The following is an 18791-nucleotide window of genomic DNA, read 5'->3' on the forward strand; positions in this document are numbered from 1 at the left end:
AAGTGAATATTAAGTAGTAGTGATTGAATTTCGCTCCACTGCTTATCTGTCCTTCGCTGGTGAGGCAATTCTTTTCTCTAAATTGCTTCAAATATCTGAGCAGTAAAAACACCCCCAGCCCCATAGGAGGGGTTGCCAGTCAAAGTCTGGGGCAAGATCTCCCCCAGAGACAAGAAAGGAAGGAGACCTAACTGTTCATACCTGGGATGAGTGCCAGTGGTGACATGCAATGTCTCGTTTTGAGCACAGAAAGACAGGGGTTGGCAAACTGTGGTCTTCAGGCCAAATGTGGCCCACCGCCTGCTTTTGTGTACCCCATGAGCTAAGAAGGGCTTTTACATTTTTAAATTGTGGAAAAAAAATTAAAAGAAGGATAATATTTTGTAAAACATGAAAATTATATGAAATTCAAATTTTTGTGTCCATAAATATAGTTTTATTGGAGCACAGCCCTGTCCATTCATTTCCGTATTGTCTATGGGTGCTTTCGGCCTACGATGGCAGAGTTGAGTAGTTGCTAAAGCGACTGTGTGGTCCACAAGCCTAAACTACTATTTGTCCCTTTACAGAAAAAGTTTGTTGATCCTTGTCTTAATAGAATTATTATAGAGTTGTTTTTGTTAGTTGCTGTCAAGTCAGCTCCAACTCATGGTTAACTTATGCGCAATAGAACGAAACTGGCGGTCTTGCCCCATCTTCATTATTGTTGGTATGTTTGAGTCCATTTTTGCAGCTGTTGCATCAATCCATCTCATTGATGGCTTCCTTTGTTTTTGGCGACCCTCTACTTTACCAACCTTGACGTCCTTTTCTAGCAGTTGGTCTTTCCTGATGACATGTCCAAAGTAAGCTAGTTGAAGTCTTGCCATCCTTGTTTCTAAGGAACATTCTAATTGTGTTACTTCTAAGACCAATTTGTTGGTTCTTCTGGAAGTCTGCAGTATATTCAGTATCCTTTGCCAACACCACAGTTTGAACACATCAGTTCTGTCTTCCTTTTTCATCATCCAACTTTCGCATGCATGAGGTGATTGAAAAGACCATGGCTTTGGTCAGACGCACCTTACCCATCAAAGTGGCGTGTTTGCTTTTTAAAACTTTAAGGAAGTCTTTTGCAGCAGATTTGCCCAATGCAATAGGTTGTTTGGATTCTTGACTCTGCTTCCACAGAGTAGCAAGCATGAAAAACACTGTCTTAACAGAGGGCATGAAACAAAACATTTGAAGAACCCATGCTGCTCTCCCCTTTTCTTCGTTGTAGCTTATTATCAATTGTCTTTGGGGATGAAAAAGCCTTGGGGTTTCAGACCACTTGGTGACAATGAATCAGAGACCCTTTTTCTTGGATGAAGGACAGCTTGCAACATGAAAGGCCAAAAAGCCAGGGCCAGATAGAGTTTTCCAAGAGTCCCTGCCCAGCTCTGAATTACCAAGAAGGGCACAGAGTATACAGTACTAACCAATCTGACTGGATCTGGGAACCCTTTTGCCTTGGGGCATCTTACAGGGCGAGGGTTCCATGGAGAACACTTTAGGAAAGGTTGCAATGGCAGCTATTAAATGTGTCAGTAAGTAGGTCAAAGGACCCTGGCTCAGCCATGGAGTCCCTGGATGATCCTGGTCAAGCCATGGTCCCTTTCCTCTCCCCTGTTTTCGAAGGATGCTATCAGTGTGGACATTTCAAACAGGGGGGATAATGTAGTGGTTGAGGGAATGCATTTTGGAATCCAAAAGACCTGTGTTCAAAGTGAGATCTTGTCACTGGTTCTCAGTGTGGCCTCCAGCAAGCCTCCTAATCTCTCAGCCTCGGTTTCCACATGTGTAGAATGGGACAATGATAATAACCACCTCATAGTTGCAGGAATAATGAAATAATGCATCTAACCTGCTTGGAACAGTGCTTGTCATGCAGTGGGTGCCAAATGCTGGAGTCAAGTTCAGGTTCATCCTGAGGCTGGGGCTCTGGATTGGGCTCAGCTGTCTGCCCACACCTCTGTTTCTCCCACCCATGGAACATCTGAAAAATGGACAGAGGGTGATATGCCTGCATGACCCAAGGAGGGGCTCTGTGGGAATTGCTGGGTGGTGGGCAGGTCTGGGGGGCAGGTCCAGACAGACGAGGACCTGGCAAAGGAGGGAGGCCCAGATCCAGGCACCCCTCCCTGAAACTGCCTCTTCTAGGTCCCTCCAGACGTGATGGCGTGGCCATGGCTGTCCTGCGTCCTGCTTCCTGCCCTGGTGGTGTCTGGTGGGTGCCTCCCCTCCCCAACCAGAGTAGTGCTAAGCTGGGGACCCTTGGCATAATCCTTCTGAAGGGATGGGGCAATCGCTCCCTGATCAATAAATACTGAGCTCCTATGGCCGAACTGTATGCTTGGCTGCACTAGGAAGCCTGGGGAGGGATCTAAGGTCTAGGTGGGTGAACTGGGGTAGATGGTTGGCACTGGAGTGGGCTTTGGAGAGGTGGGGGGAGGTCAGATGTTGCAGGGGGTCCAGATGTTCCAGTGCCCTGTCTTCCTGTAGTGGCAGCCAACACGGCCCCAACTTTCCTGCCAAATATGACAGCAGTGACCCTGCCGGAGGACCTGCCAGTGGGTGAGTAATTTTTTTTTATGCCCAAGCCCATACCTGAAAGAGGGTCCCAGGGGCTGTCAGGGGGCAGCTCTACCCCAGCACATCTTGTCGGGGGGCAAAACCAGTAAACCCGTTGTCGAGTTGATTCCAATTCATGGCAACCCCACATGTGTCAAAGTAGAAGTGTATTCTATAGGGTTTTCAATGGCTGACTGTTTGGAAAGAGTACCAGGCCTTTCTTCCAAGGCACTTCTGGGTGGACTCAAACCTCCAGTCAAGTATGTTAACCATTTTCGCCAACCAGATTCTCCATCAAGGGACACAGGGGGCCTGAAGTGAGTTTATTCAATACCAGAAGTTTGTTTTCTCCTCATCTCTTACATCCACAAGTATAGGGGTTAGGATTTATAACACATATTTTTGGGTGACACAATTGAATTCACAACATTCCACCCTTTCGCCCCCTCCAAATTCATGTTCTTCCCACATACAAAACACATTCACCCTATCACACCATCCCGAATGTCTTAAATCAAGTCTTCTGAATCATCTAAGTCAAGTATGGGTGAGATTTTGCTGAATGTATTCCATCCTGGGGCAAAATTCCTCTCCATGAGTGAACATGTGAAACCTACAACACAAGTTATCTGCTTCTAAAGTACACTGGTGGAACAAACACAGGGTAGACATTTCCTTTACAAATGGGAGCAATTGGAGGGAGAGAAGGGCATATGGGCACTATCTTAATTATCTAACCCATCTTAATTATCTAGTGCTGCTATAACAGAAATGCCACAAGTGGATGGCTTTAACAAACAGAGACTTATTCTCTCACAGTCTAGGAGGCTAGAAGTCCAAATTCAGGGTGCCAGCTCCAGGGAAGTCTCTCTTTCTCTATCGGCTCTGGGGGAAGGTCCTTGTCATCAATCTTTCCCTAGGATCTTCTCAGCGCAGGGACCCTGGGTCCAAAGAATGCCCTCCCCTCCTGGTTCTTCATTCTTGGTGGCATGAAGTCCCCCTGTCTCTGCTCGCTCTTCTGTCTTCTTTACCTCAAAAGAGATTGACTCAAGACACAACCTAATCTTGTAAATTGAGTCCTGCCTCATTAACATCATAGAGGTAAGATTTACAACACATAGGAAAATCACATCAGATATCAAAATAGTGGACAATCACAAAATACTGGGAATCATGGGCCAAGATGACACACACATTTGGGGGGGACACAATTCAATCCACAACAGGCACCAAACACGTCCAAAACCCAGTAAAGCAAATTACGTTAGCCCTCAAGGCTTGAAAATAATCCTCTGTTCTCCAGGACTATCTGGGCAATGGAACTACCCTCCAAATCTTTAAGTTTGTTTCATTTTGCACAGTTCATTTTTTTAAATCCATCCCTGCAAAATGAATTGAAGGTGTTGGCCTCAATCTCCAGATTATGAGTGGAGGCCCCATGTCCCCAGGAGTCAGCCCACCCTCCAGGTCCACTGGGACAGCAACTCTGCTTCCTCAGCTTTAGGTGGTCCCATTCTCCTAGTCCATTTACCTATTCATGTCATTTCATAAAAGTGAGAACATACAATATGGTTTTTTGTAACTGACTTATTTCGCTCAAAATAATGTCCTCTGGGTTCATCCACATTGTAAGATGTTTGTGGAACTCATCTTTCTTTATTGCTGAATTATGTTCCATTGTATGTATATATCACATTTTACTTATTCCTCTGTTGATGGGCACTTAGGTTGTTTCCATCTTTTTGCTATTGTGAATAATGCTGCAATCAACATAGGTGTGCATATGTCTGTTCGTGTCACTTCTATTTGATCCCTAGGGTATACATGTAGGAGTGGAATTGCTATAGGGTCCTATGAGTCGGAATCAACTCGACATCAGTGGGTTTGGGTTTGGTTTGGAATTGCTAGGTCATATGGCAGCTCTACCTCTAGTTTTTTGAGGAACTGCCAGAGTGTTTTCCACAATGACTGTACCATTTTGCATTCCCACTGGGAAAGAATGAGGATTCCAATTTCTCCACATCCCCTCCAACACTCGTTATTTTCTGTTTTTGTTTTGTTTTTTATCTTAGTCATCTCAGTGGGAGTGAAATGGTATCTCACTGTGGTTCTGATTTGCATTTCTCTGAGGGCCAATGACATTGAGCATCTTTTCATGTATCTGTTGGCCATTCGAATACCATCCTTGGTGAAGCCTGTTCATGTCCTTTGCCCAGTTTTTGTTTGGGTTGTTTTTTTGTTAAGTTGTAGAAGTTTTCTGTATATTTTAGATATTAGACTTTTATCAGTTATGTTGTTCCCAAAGATTTTCCCCAATCTGTAGTCTGACTTTTTACTCTCTTGATAAAATCGTTTGATAAACATTATTTAACTTTTATGAGGTCCCAGTTATCTATTTTGTTCTCTACTACTTGTGTATTTGTTGTTATGTTTGATAATCTATTGCTGAAAAAATTACATCCCAAAGCTTTGTTCCTATATTTTCTTCCAAGAACTTTATGGTTTTAGATTTAACATTTAAGTCCTTGATCCATTTTGAATCGTTTTTTGTGTATGGCATGAGGTATGGATCTTGTTTCATTTTTCTGCACTGAAGAAATCCAGTTTTGCTCAGCATTTCCTTTCATAGCCTCACCTCTAGAGGCACATTTAATGTCCATATACCTAGCAACACTCTGTTCATGATGATGGAAGCTTTCATCACAGCTCTCAGTTCTTTTTGAGTTTTCATCAGAATCGCCTTAATGTCCATAATTCTACCAACAGTCTCTTCAAGGTAAACTAGGGCGTTACTGTGAAGCACCTCAAAATTCCTCCATCCATCCAAATGGTCAACACTTACTTTAAAACAAAAATGAGAATGTAAGGGGCAGGATAACTAGATTAATGGAAATGGAAAAACCAGAAAGGAAATAATGAGAATGTTCATACATTGTGAAGAATGTAACTAATGTCACTGAACACTTTGTGTAGAAATTGTGGAATGGGAACCTAAACTGCTGCATGAACCTTCACCAAAAACACAATAAAATATTATCTTTAAGAAAATCATTCTATCTGTACTCATTACCCAATTCCAAAACCACCTCCAGATTTTAGGTATCTGTTAGAGCAGCACCCCACTCCCAGTACCAAATTATGTCTTAGTTTCCTACTGCTGCTATAACAGAAATACCACAAGAAGATAGCTTTAACAAACAGAAATTTGTTTTTTCAGTTTAGGAGCCTAGAGGTCCAAATTCAGGGCACCAGCTCTAGGGGAAGGCTCTCTTTCTCCACTTTAGTGGAAAATCCTTATGTCAGTTTCTCTGGCATTCCTTGGTGATCTTTGAATAGCATGCATTTTTCCCTCCATTTGTACATCCTTCTCTCTTCTTAATCTGCTCATTTTATACTTCAAAGGTGATTGGTTTAACACACACCCTTTATTAATATGACCTCATTAGCAAAACAGAAATCTATTCCCAAATGGAATTACAACCACAAGTATTAAAAAACAAAAACCCAAACCCGTTGCTGTCCAGTTGATTCCAACTCATAACGACCCTATAGGACAGAGTAGAACTTCCCCATAGGGTTTCCAAGAAGGAGCTGATGAATTCGAACAGCTGACCTTTTGATTAGCAGCTTTTAACCCCTGAGCCACTAAGGCTTACAAGTGTAGGGGTTAGGATTTACAACACATAATTTGGGGAGACACAATTCAATTCATAACAGGTCAACACCAGTGTCCCCGGGGGTGTGGAAGACACCACCAGACTTAACCCCTGAGAATGTTCCTCTGTTTTCTGTCCCTTTTGGTCCTTCTGATTTCACAAAAGAGAAAGTTTCCATTTGGTTCCATTATTTCTCTTCCATCTCTCACACTTGCAATTCCAGACCGAAGCAGGAATCAGGACCGCTGTTGCTCATGGTAACCGGCTATTCCAGCTATGGGAGTGTCTGCAAGGGCCAGACCCCTTGCCCATCTCCTCATTTCCCCGGGCCCTGGGGCTTCTCCATGCTCTTCCCTCTCTAGCCTCCAGGGAAATGGATAACTGTTTACTTCGCTGTTCAGAGCAACTCACCCGCCTTACTCTCAGCCTGACTAAGAGAGGGTCTCCTCTTCCATAACCACACAGCCCCTTTCGGGGCAATCTTAAACTAAATGGCCATCTTCCCCTTCCTGGAATGAATTCTACACCTCTCCTGTAACATGAAAGCTATTTCTGTCAGATTTTTAAAAATATTTTATTTAGACTTTTTATTTTGAATTATGGGGGCAGTGGTGTTTCAGTGGTAGCATTCTCACCTTCCATGCAAGAGATCTGGTTTGGATTCACAGCCGATACCCCTCATGCGCAGCCACCAGTCTCGATGGAGGCTTGCATGCTGCTGTGATGCTGACCAGGTTTCAGCGGAACTTCCAGTCTAAGACAGTCTAGGAAGAGAAGCCTAGTGATCTACTTCTGAAAAATAGCCAGCTGGGGGTGGGGATGTGCTGCCAAGGGCAAGGAAGAGTGGCCGAGTCTGTGAGGCCCTCAGGCTTAGGGTAGTGGGCCCCATGACTGCAGAAGACTGTTGTGGGCACTTTTGCCTTCCTGGTCCCTGTGTTAATCATAACCAACATAAGGCAAATTTCCAAACAACAAACCAAACCCAGTGCCGTAGAGTCGATTCTGACTTATAGTCGATTCTGACTTATAGGGACCCTATAGGACAGAGTAGAACTTACCCGTAGAGTTTCCAAGGAGTGCTTTGCGGATTTGAACTGCCGACCCTTTTGTTAGCAGCCGTAGCACTTAACCACTAGGCCACCAGGGTTTCCCCAAACTGCAAAGATAACTCATATTCCCATTTTCCCACTTCTCCATTATCCTGACACCAGTTACCCATATGGCACTCTATCTCTCTGACCCTAATCACCCAGTTGGTTTCCACTGTTAAAAGTAATCAAAACTCAACGAAATTTGAACATTAGATTTATTCCGAGCAGTTATTCTATGTACATATAAAAAAACAATTGCCATGGAGTCAATGCCCCTCCCCTTCCTGAGGTTAGTTGCCAGGTGATGAGTTGAGGGGTTCCCAACTTATCTGCACGCATTTAAGTGTTGCCTGGCTGTTTTAGAAAAACAAAGACACCTTGATTGCTGGAGAATCCTAGTGACCCTGTAGGACAGAGTAGAGCTGCCCCATAGTGTTTCCAATGAGTGGCTGGTGTGTTTACAAGTTGGGAGACCATTCTGATTCCAGAAGAAGCAAACAGTTCAAAGAAGCTAGGTACAACGAAGCTTAAAAAGAGAAGAGGGAGAAAGATAGAAGAGCAATCATTGGCTAATCTTGGGATGATTGATTGCACCCTGCCCTCCCCCTTTTACTGATATCAACTGATATGAGGTCACAGGACTGTCTGCACCTCCACTCAGCCATGTCTTTTGAGATTCAAATTGAGTAAGCCTGGCTTCAACCAGGAAAGGCTTTGTAACTTCGGATGAAAAGACACTGGTGGATTAATTTTGGTCAGGAATTTATTTAAAGTAAATATTCAGTTTTGTAAGAAAACCCCCAAATCAGAGCAAGATATCTGCTCTTAATTTCTCTCTTTGACACCACAAACTAGGACTCTGTCCTTCCAACCCCTGCCAAATAAGCAAATGCCAGCTTCTCTGCTGGCTCTCACTGCTCCCCTCAAAAAACCGAACCAATTGCCGTCGACTCATAGCAATTCCATAGGACAAAGTAGAACTGCCCCATAGCGTTTCCAAGGAGTGGCTGGTGGATTTGAACTGCTGACCTTTCGGTTAGCAGCCAAACTCTTAACCACAGTGCCACCAGGGCTCCACTCTCACGCCCCCAGTGGGCTTGATAATTCACGAGAATGACTCACAGAAACTATTACCTGTCATACTTACAGTTACTCATTTATTATAACCAGAAAGTATACAAGTAAAGAGATGCATCAGGCAAGATCTGGGAGAGATCTCAGCACCATGAGGCTTCCATCTCCCCTAGGCACGTGATACCCTCTTCCATTGATGGATGCTGTCACCAATCCAGGAAGCCCCACAGGAGAGAGCTCCAAGGTCCAGGGCCCCCAAGTCATTGGAACCTCAGTGCCTGTGCTTGGTTTGATGAATATACTTGTTCAACTGCATCATGCCCCTCCCCTTCCTGAGGTTAGTTGCCAGGCGGTGAGTTGGGGCATTCCCAACCATTTGCACACATTTAAGTGTTGCCTGGCTGTTTTCGGAAAACAAAGATACCTTGATTGCTGGCGAATTCCAAGGGCTAATTTCTGAAAACCAGAACGTCCTACACAGGAATCTTCCTCCAGAAAAATGCATATTAAAATTATATTTCACAGCTGCATTGGTCTAAAGACAAATATAATGCAGGCTGTATTATAATCATTTTTCCTTCTGATTTTTGTGTGTGTGTGTGTGTGGTTAAATATACATAAAACATACGAGATCTCAACCGTTTCTAGATGTACAATTCAAGGACATTGATTACATTCTTCAAATTGCACAACTATTTTCACTATCCTTTTCCAAATCATTCCACCACAATTAACATAATTCAGTGCCCCCACTCTTAGTCATCTAGTGTTGTTATAACAGAAATACCACAAGTGGATGGCTTTAATAAAGAGAAATTTATTTTCTTATACTCTAGTAGGCTGCAAGTCCAAAATCAGGGCCTTAGCTCCAGGGGAAGGCCCTCTCTCTCCATCTGCTGTGGAGGAAGGTCCTTCTCGTCAATCTTACCCTAGACTAGGAGCTTCTCTGCACAGAAACCCTGGGCCCAAGGGACTCGCTCTGCTCCCAGTGCTTCTTTCTTGGTGGTATGAGGTTCCCAGCTCTCTGCTTGCTTCCCTTTCCTTTTATCTCTTGCTTGCCGTGTCCATGTAACTCACCCTTGGCCTGGGGAGGGGGAGACATCTGGGTAACAGCTGCCTTCCCCCTCCCCCCAATGTGTCCACTGGTTTTGGGGTGGGATTTCTCAAAGGAAATCAGGGCACAGTTATCAAAAGGCCTCTGAGTGGTGCTGAGTGACAACACACAAACCTGTCATCTAAGACCGCAGAGGCTGGAGCCTGGGGTGAGGGGGCGGTAGGCTGAGGAGGTCCAGCCTGTGTCCCGAGAAGCCAGGCCACTGGGCCCAGCTCTGTGGGCGGACTCAGCCAGGTCAGCACAGAAGGAAGTGACCGTGGACCGTGGGCATACTCTGTTTCATTTTCAGGGGCCCAGGTCTTCTGGCTGGTGGCTAATGACCGGGATGGAGACCCCCTGACCTATGGAATTAGTGGTTCCTATGCCTACTTCTTTGATGTCACCAAGAACACTGGAGAAGTGAGGCTGGCCAGCCCTCTGGACTACGAGGTAAATAAAGGACAGCAGCCTCAAGATGGGGAAGGGGAGACAGGGAGGGACCTGGGGATGGAGGTCCTGGCAGTGGGCACCCAGCCTGTACCCCTACCCCACTCAAGCCCTTTCTCTCTGCCCTGACACAGACCATCTTCTACTTTACCATCACCATCTCTGTGAGCGACGGTCAAAACAGCGCGGTAAGTGGGAAGGTGGAGGAGAGAGGGCAGTACAGGGGTGGAATGAGCAGGGGGCTAGGCCTCCCTGACTGTGCACCCCCTCAAGAAGAAAGAGACAGCTCCAGGTTACAAAAATTAATTTAACGGTTATTTTTATTAAAATTATACTTGCCCATTTTTTGTCATATAACCTTATCAAGATTTAAAAATAACAAACTAGGGCCCAATACCCCCATCCTAGTTTCTCTGAAGCAATTACTTTCAATGCCTTTGGCTGAATATTCTGGAATCTACCCTTGTATTTCTAAAAATCATGCTTATGTTGCTGTGTCTTGGTTTTCTGGTTTAAGTTATCTGTGGAAGTTGAGAGTTTTGTCTCTGACATATTCCCAGTTCCTGGGTGGCACAAATGGTTAAGCTCTAGACTACTAATGGAAAGGTTGGCAGTTTGAACCCCCCCATAGACACCTCAGAAGAAAGGCCAGGCAGTCTTCTTCTGAAAAATCAGCCATTGAAAACCCTGTGGAGCACAGTTCTATTCTGACACACATGTGGGGTAACCATGAATCAGAACGGACTCAGAGGCAACTAATTTTTTTTCCCTACTAGGGTATGATCTAATTAACACAACAAAGAGAACCCTATTTCCAAACAGGATTACATCTGCAGGTATAGGGTTTAGGCTTCCAACATTTTTTTTTTTTTTTGAGGGTGGTAATCACAGTTTAACCATAGTTTTAATTACTTGGATATTCAGGCATACATTCTCTCTGTGAACTTTTCAAGCATTGCAGATCAAGCTAGCGTCTCCTATGACAAACCTCCCCAGCTCACTCCCACTGCCCAAGTGTCCACTGTTCCTGTGCTCTTTCAAGTCTCTTGTCCGCATTTATGTACATACATGCATCTATGGGAGAAAGATCGTTTTTTGAAACCCAGATGGGATCTTATTGTACAAATCTGACATTTTGTCTTGAACCTGCCTTGCCCACTCAACCGTCTGTCTTGGAGACCTTTCCATGCCTCCACATACGAGTCTTCCTCATTTCCTTTGTCTGCATTTCAGCGCCATGTCTCCCCTCTGACGGACACTGGGGTTATTAACAAAGCTAAAAGGAACACGCATATAACGAGGCAGGCACATCTTAGATTAAAAAAATCGATTGATGACTGTAACTTATTCTCCAATGGTTCAGAAAAAGGTACAGAGAGAGAAACCAAATGTGGTAAGTGTTAACAATGGGAGAATCTAGATGATTTTTTTTTTTTAGATGAAGGGTACTCAGGAGTCACTTGTTCTGTATTTGCAACTTCTCTGGAGTGTGAAATGACAGTTGATCCTCATTATTCTTTGGTTCTATATTTGTGATTTTTCCTACTAACTAAAATTTATTTGTAACCCCCAAATCAATACCCTGTGTCACTTACGGTCATTTTTGGACACACACAGAGTGGTAAAAAATTTGAGTCACTCGACATGCACTTTCCCAGCTGAGGTAGAACAAGTTGAGGCTCTGCCTTCTTGTTTCAGCTCTCAGACTGTAAGCAAGGATCCTTTCTGAGGTCTATTTAGTGTCATTTTTTTTGCATTTTTGTGCTCTTTGTTGGTGACTTTGGCATTTAGAATGACCCCAAGCATAGGGCTGAAGTGCTGTCCGGTGTTCCTAAGTGTCAGGAGGCTGTGATGTGCCTTACAGAGATAATACTTTAGATAAGCTTGGTTCAGGCATGAGTTATAGTGCTGTTGGCCATGAGTTCAGTGCTAATGAATCAAAAACTCGGTGCATCCGGAAAAAAAGGAAATTCGCCAAACTGCACATTAGGCTGCACTGGGAGGTAACATCTATAGTGTGTGATGACACTGTGGAAAAGATGAAAAGGAGATAAATTTGTAGATTTATGAGATGACAACTGATTAAACAATGCCCAGTGGACAGCAGTGCTGTCAGACTGAGAGCCAAAGAAATTTACAGTCACTTACATTAATCAGGGTCAGGAAAATGTTAAACTCTTCTCTGCTAGTATTTTATTATAAAGAAATATGGCATATAATTATTTGTAAGGAATATATATTAAATAAGGTGTCTTTAGAAGAAATACACATAAAACAAGGTATGTATTGATCAGGTGATGAAAATGTTGTGACCAGAGGCTCACAGGAATCTAACCCTGCATTTCCCCTGGAGCAATGACTCAGTATTTGCTAATTCAGTGTGCATGGTGACTTTATAGAACATAACTCCTGTGAACAATGAGCATCGACTATGTATCAGATAGAAAGTTACCCAGAGCACTGCCTAATTGTCCTCCTGAGTTGCTATGCCAACTTGTACTCTGCCCAGCCTCTCCCACTTGGTTTTCTCAAGCTCTCACATTTTCCAGACTTACCTGGACTTTCTCACCTACAGGTGCAGAAGGACATGCGTGTGATCGTGGAGGACAGAAATGACAATGCTCCTGTCTTCCAGAACACCAGCTTCTCCACCAGCATCAAAGAGGTAACATATATGTTTAAGGTGTGTGGGGGGGCAGGGGCATAGCAGAGGCACTTTTCAGAGTGAGAGGGACCAGAGACAGCCATCAGGGGATCCAGGATCTGAAAAAGCACCTTCTAGAAGGGACGAGCTGCAAGAACCAAATCCAGAGGGAGGTAACTGAGGAACCATTTTTACAGCAATATTTGGTGATCGGTCAGAATGGATTGGAATTCTTTTAGTCATGAAATAAAAAAAGGGGGGGGGGAAGAAAAGAATTGATATTCTTATGTGTATTGGAAAAATTTAGAGTACTCTGACTTCAGGCATGCCTGACTCCAGGCACTCAAATCATGTCATCAAGAAAAGGTTTCTCTCCACCTCCCAGCTCTGCTTCTCTTGTTGCCTCCATCCTGTGTTAAAAACATCCCCCAGGTGCTCTGGGTTTATATCCCATTAGCTTTGCAACTTCAGTAGAAAGAGACTATCTCTTGCTCAATGATTCCAGCCAAAGCTGCAGGGCTGACTTTCATTGGGACATTTTAGGTCATGGGCCCATTCTTGGACCAATCTGGGGGTATAGAATGTTCTGATTGGCTAGGTCCTCATCAAAGGCCTTCCTGTCTAGCAAGGAGGAGCAGTCTCACATGACCTTCATGGTAGGGGGTGGGGAGAGAAGAATCCCCCAAGGTTGCCAGGCAGCAAACACAACACACTGTTTTTGAAACATCATTGCCAAGTGGTGTGGAGGACCTGCTAGGTGTGGGACCCTGAAATAGGCCAGAGATGAGGCTGGTGAGGCTCAGACAGTCATTCCTTAGGTTCTGATGGAGCACCTACTATATGCCAGGCACTGTCCTAGGTGCTGAGGATGTGTGGAGAACAAGACTACCTTCAGTAGCTCATGTTCTAGTGAAGAACAGACAATAATCAATGAAACATAGAATGAGCGGGGTTATTTCAGGTGGTGTTGAGTTCCGTGATAAACATAAAACAGAGTGAAGTGAAAGAAAGTGACTGTGGTGGGGGCTGCTTTAGGTTGGGTAGTCAAGAAAGGCTTCTCTGAGTAGGTGATATCTGAGCAGAGACCTGAGTGGCAAGAAGGGACTGGCCATGGGAAGCTCCAGGAAAAGATGTTCCAGGCAGGGGAACAGCAAGTGCAAAAGCCCTGACTTGGGAATGAGCTTGGAGTGTGTTCTAGGCATTGTAAGGAGTCCAGTGTGGCTGGAGGGTAGAGGGTGCAAAGGAGATGAGGTCAGAGAGGTTGGCAGCGGCCTAGTGGCAGAGAGGCCATGGAAGAAGTCTGGACCGTATTCTGGGAAGAATGGAAAACCATTGGAGGGTTTTAAGCACAAGAGTGACATGGCCTGGTTCAAGATTTTAAAAGATCTCTTGGGTCACCATGTGGAAGTAGTGAGGTTGTGGGCAGGAGTTGCAGGGCCAGCTTCTGGGGGCAAAGTCCTCTGGGAAAAAACCTTCCAGCTCTGCAGAGTGCTGTTTGAAACCAACTGCTGTTGGTGATAGAGAGCCCACAAGGGTGTTTGAGCAGAGGATGGCATGGTCAGGCTGGGTTTGGTTGGGTCCCGAGGGACTTACAAAGCAGAAGGCAGGCCAGGTGGGTGGTGAGGCTCTGTGGGGAGAGAAGGTAGGGACCCTGCTCCCCCTACAGCTGCCTCCAGAGGCCCCACCCAGGCAGGGGGCAAGGGGAACAGTTGTGGACCACCTGTGCTTCAGACCTTGTAAGGTGCTACCACTACCCCTGTGGTACAGTTGAGGAAACTGAGGCTCAGGGATGGGGGCGACGTACTGGAGAGTGGAGATGGATTTGGACTCACAGGTGACAAGTCCCTCCTTACAGACCCTGCCAGTAGGCTCCGTGGTGACTACTGTGCTGGCCAGCGACAAAGACACGGGATCTGGGGGCTTGGTTGTGTACTTCATAGAGAAGGTGAGTGTGAAAATGTGTGTGTGAGAGAGAGAAAGTGTGGGGAGTACAAGGGGGTAAGTGTGTGTCCTGATGGCTCCTGGTGGTCACCAGGGGGCAGCATCTTCCCAGAAAACCACAGGGCCCTGAAAGTTGGGGTGAAGACAGCAGCTCTGAGGCGGTCCAGCCCTTGGCCCCCGAGCCCTCCTCTGACCCCATCTAAGCCTCACTTTCCTATGGAGGTTGCCCACTGTGCACCAGACTCTTCTTCCCACTTTCTTCTCCGGACGTTGTCTAGGCCCTTGATGAAGGCTAGCATCACACTACCAGGTGGTGGAGGCACTTCAGCCTTCATAGAAGAGGAAATTGAGGCTCGGAGAGATTCAGGGTCTTGTCCAAGTTCACACAGACAGTAAGGGTACATGAACTCAGTCCTTATGATGACAAATTTGCAGTTATGGCTCCCATTTATTGAGTACCAACCATGTCTCTGGTAAGCATGTCATCTCAGTGAATACTCCCTCCTTTCAACCCACTGAGGTGATATCCTGAGCCTCACTTCCCAGAAGCTGAGGGGTTACATGACTTGGTTAAGGTCATACAACTGGTCAATGGCAGACCTGGGATTTGAACCCAGGTTTCTCAGAGCTGGGGTTTTCAGGGGCAGGCTGTCCCATGGGAGCCTGGCCTGAATGTGCTCTGTCCCAGGTCATACCTGACACCGTGGACAACCAACATCTCTTTTGGATCCTGGCCAATGGCTCCATCGTGCTCAATGGCAGCCTCAGCTACAACAACAAGAGTGCCTTCTATCAGCTGGAGTTGAAGGCCTGTGTGAGTTGGGTGGCCACAGGTAGGATCAAGGGGCATAGGGATCCATGTTCCTGGGTCACAGAAGGTCCTCTCTCCCTTCAGGACTCAGGCGACATATACCAGGACAAATTTACCATCCAGTGCTCCCCCACTGTCTTTTTGTCCATCTCGGTGATCGACCAGCCTGACCTGGACCCCCAGTTTGTCAGAGAGTCTTACTTGGCCTCTGTGTCTGAGGGTGCACCCAAGGTGTGTGTGGGAATCTGGAGGGGTCTAGGTTGAGACAGTGGAGGGCAGAGGAAAGCGTCTGGGCCCTGACCATGCCTCCTTCCAGGGAACCTCTGTGCTGAAGGTGGAGGCCATGGACACAGACAAAGGCATCAATGACCCTGTGACCTACAGCATCTCCAGTGAGAACAGGGTGCCCCCAGGCTGGGGGCTGGGGCAAGGGACATGGTGCAGGCTCTATCAGAGCCACTGGAAGCAGCTGTTCCATCTGCCTCCTCATCAGACTCCACAAGGCCGGGCTGGTTTGACATTAAGGCAGACGGGGTCATCGTGGTCAGTGGTTCCCTGGACCGTGAGCAGCTACTGGAGGAGGATGAGGAGGTTCAGGTGCAGGTCACGGTGAGTGAGGGCTCCATGGCCCCTCTGACCCCTACTTCTTAACCTCTGACCTTTGATTTCAGCTCTCCCTAAACACTGGTTCTCTCTGCACTCTGCCCTCAGGCCACCGAGATGCACCTCAACATCTATAAGCAAGAGGCCAAGGTGAGCATATGGGTCACACTGAGGGTGACAGACGTCAATGACCACAAACCTGAGTTTTACAACTGCACCCTCCTGGCCTGCACCTTCACATCTGAAGAGGCCCAAGTCAACTTCACTGGCTCCGTGGATGAGCATGCCTCAGCCCGCATCCCCATTGATGACCTCACCCTGGTGGCCTACGACCCAGACAAGGCAGGGATGGGAAGGTGTGGGTGGGGGATGATGGTGGGCAGTGGCTAGAGTGAGATGGAATGGGGATGATTGGGGGTGGGAGGGCAGTTGATAGTGAACACTAGAGTGTGGTAGTGCAGAGAAGGGGACGTGGAGTATGTTAGAAAACCTGAGGTGGATACAGGATGATGCTGCAGATTAGTGACTAGAGGTCGAAAATAAGTGTTGTTGGGTGACCTTGGAAATGTTGGGTGATGTTGAATTGGTGGGTAGTATTGTGTGCAGGGTAGTACTAGGTGGTGTTGACTAGAAGGGCAATGTGAAGTGGAGGATGGAATTGGATGGTGCGTAATTTTAAGTGGAATATAATTTTTACCAGCCAAAGGTGGTATTGGGTGGTCAGTTACTTGGGGTAATATTGAGCATTGGGGGATGTTGTGCAGTGTTGAGTACAGGGTGGTCTGAGTGAGTATTAAGTTGGAGGGTACTCTTAAATGGAGGTTGATATTGAGTGATGGGTAATTGATAAATAACTATGGGTGGTGTTTGGTGTTATTAGGTGATACTGAGAAGTTAGTACAAAACGTTGAGTGGGAGATGATACTGGGTTGTGATAGGTCGGTGGTTGGTGTTGAGTAGAGGGTGGTGCTGAATTGGTGGTTGATGCTGAGTGAGAGGTGGTGTTGAGTTGGTGGCCGGTGTTAAGTGAAGGGTGGTAATGAGTTGGTGGCTGGTGTTGAGTGGAGGGTAGAATTGGGTGGTGGAAGGTTGGTGGGTGGTGTTGAGTTGGTGGTTGGATTTTGTTTCTTTTAATTGTGGTGAAAATATATACAACATTCTCCACTCAACAATTTTTAGGAGTCCTTGGGTGGTGCAAACAGTTAAGTGCTCGACTACTAGCCAAAAGTTTGGCGGTTTGAACCCACCCAGAGATGCCTTGAAAGATAGTCCTGGCGATCTGCTTCTGAAAGGTTACAGCCTTAAAAATCCTATGAAGCAGTTCCACTCTGCACACATGGAGCCGCCATGAGTTGGAATCAATTTGGCTGCACCTAACAACAACAGCAACATATTTCAGTGATATTGATTACATTCTTCATGTTGTGCAACCATTCTCCCTATCCTTTTCCAAATCATTACACCACCATTAACATAAACTCAGTCCTCGCTAAGCAAAAACTCCCCCTTCCCCAATCTCTCTCCCTCCTGGTAACCACTAATAACCTTTGGTTTCTATATATTTGCTTACTTCATGTAAGTGAGAATAGCAGTATTTATCCTTTTGCAACTGACTTATTTCGTTCAGCACGTTTGCTGTGGCACGTATCAAGACTTCATTTCTCTTTATGGATGAGTAATATTCTATTGAATGGATATACATTTTGCTTATCCCTTCATCTGTTGATGGACATTTTGGTTGTTTCCACCTTTTGGGCTATTATGAAAAGTGCTGCCATGAACATTGGTGTACATGTTTCTGGCTGCGTTCCTTCTTTCGTTTCTTCAGGGTATAGGCCTAGGATTGGGATTGGTGAGTCATATGACAATTCTGAGTTCAATTTTTTCAGGAACTGCCAAACTCTTTTCCACAGTGGCTGTACCATTTTACATTCTCATCAGCAGTGGATGAGGGTCCCAGTTTCTCCACCTCACCAACACCTGTTGTTTTCTGTTTTGTTTTTATCTTTTGTTGTTGTTACGTGCCATTGGGTCAATTCCGACTCATAGCGACCCTATGCACAACACAACAAAACACTGCCTGGTCCTATGCCATCCTCGCAATTGTTGCTATGCTTGAACCCATTGTTTGCAGCCACTGTGTCAATCCACCCGGTTGAGGGTCTTCCTACTTTTCACTGACCCTTTACCAAGCATGATCTCCTTCTCCAGGGACTGATCCCTCCTGACAACATATCCAAAGAATGTGAGATAGAGTCTCCCCATCCTCGCTTCTAAGGAGCATTCTGGTTGTACTTCTTCCAAGAACATTTGTTTGTTCTTTTGGCAGTCCATGGTATATTCAATATTCTTCTCCAACACCATAATTCAAAGGCATCTATTCTTTTTCAGTCTTCCTTATTCATTGTCCAACTTTTGCATGCATATAAGGCAATTGAAAACACTATGGCTTGAGTGAGGCCCACCTTAGTCCTCAAGGTGACATCCTTGCTTTTCAACACTTTAAAGAGGTCTTTTCTTGCAGATTTGCCCAATGCAATGTGTCTTTTGATTTCTTGACTGCTGCTTCCATGGGTGTTGATTGTGGATCCAAGTAAAATGAGATCCTTGACAACCTCAGTCTCTTCTCCATTTATCACGATGTTGCTTATTGGCCCATTTGTGAGGATTTTTGTTTTCTTTTTGTTGAGGTATAATCGATACTGAGGGCTGTGGTCTTTGATTTTCGTCAGTAAGTGCTTCAAATCCTCTTCACTTTCAGCAAGGAAGGTTGTGTCATCTGCGTAACGCAGCTTGTTAATGAGTCTTCCTCCAATCCTGATGCCCTGTTCTTCTTCAT

At 45.5% G+C, this 18791-nt stretch overlaps 1 protein-coding gene across 1 annotated transcript in view; it reads left to right on the forward strand.

The window, feature by feature from the left end:
- The first annotated feature begins 2196 nt into the window (after positions 1 to 2196).
- CDHR2 (cadherin related family member 2) overlaps positions 2197 to 18791 on the forward strand; it is a 41248-nt gene continuing 24653 nt past the window's right edge. The window contains exons 1-11 of the mRNA XM_049858929.1: positions 2197 to 2248; positions 2524 to 2595; positions 9817 to 9956; positions 10088 to 10127; positions 12503 to 12618; positions 14453 to 14542; positions 15227 to 15352; positions 15434 to 15580; positions 15666 to 15741; positions 15843 to 15958; positions 16061 to 16294. Of these exons, the coding sequence (XP_049714886.1) occupies positions 2197 to 2248; positions 2524 to 2595; positions 9817 to 9956; positions 10088 to 10127; positions 12503 to 12618; positions 14453 to 14542; positions 15227 to 15352; positions 15434 to 15580; positions 15666 to 15741; positions 15843 to 15958; positions 16061 to 16294 (1209 nt within the window). The remainder of the gene's footprint in view (positions 2249 to 2523; positions 2596 to 9816; positions 9957 to 10087; positions 10128 to 12502; positions 12619 to 14452; positions 14543 to 15226; positions 15353 to 15433; positions 15581 to 15665; positions 15742 to 15842; positions 15959 to 16060; positions 16295 to 18791) is intronic.

The sequence above is a fragment of the Elephas maximus genome, chromosome 2 (genome assembly GCF_024166365.1).
Source record: "Elephas maximus indicus isolate mEleMax1 chromosome 2, mEleMax1 primary haplotype, whole genome shotgun sequence".
In the NCBI taxonomy this organism is placed as follows: Eukaryota; Metazoa; Chordata; class Mammalia; order Proboscidea; family Elephantidae; genus Elephas; species Elephas maximus.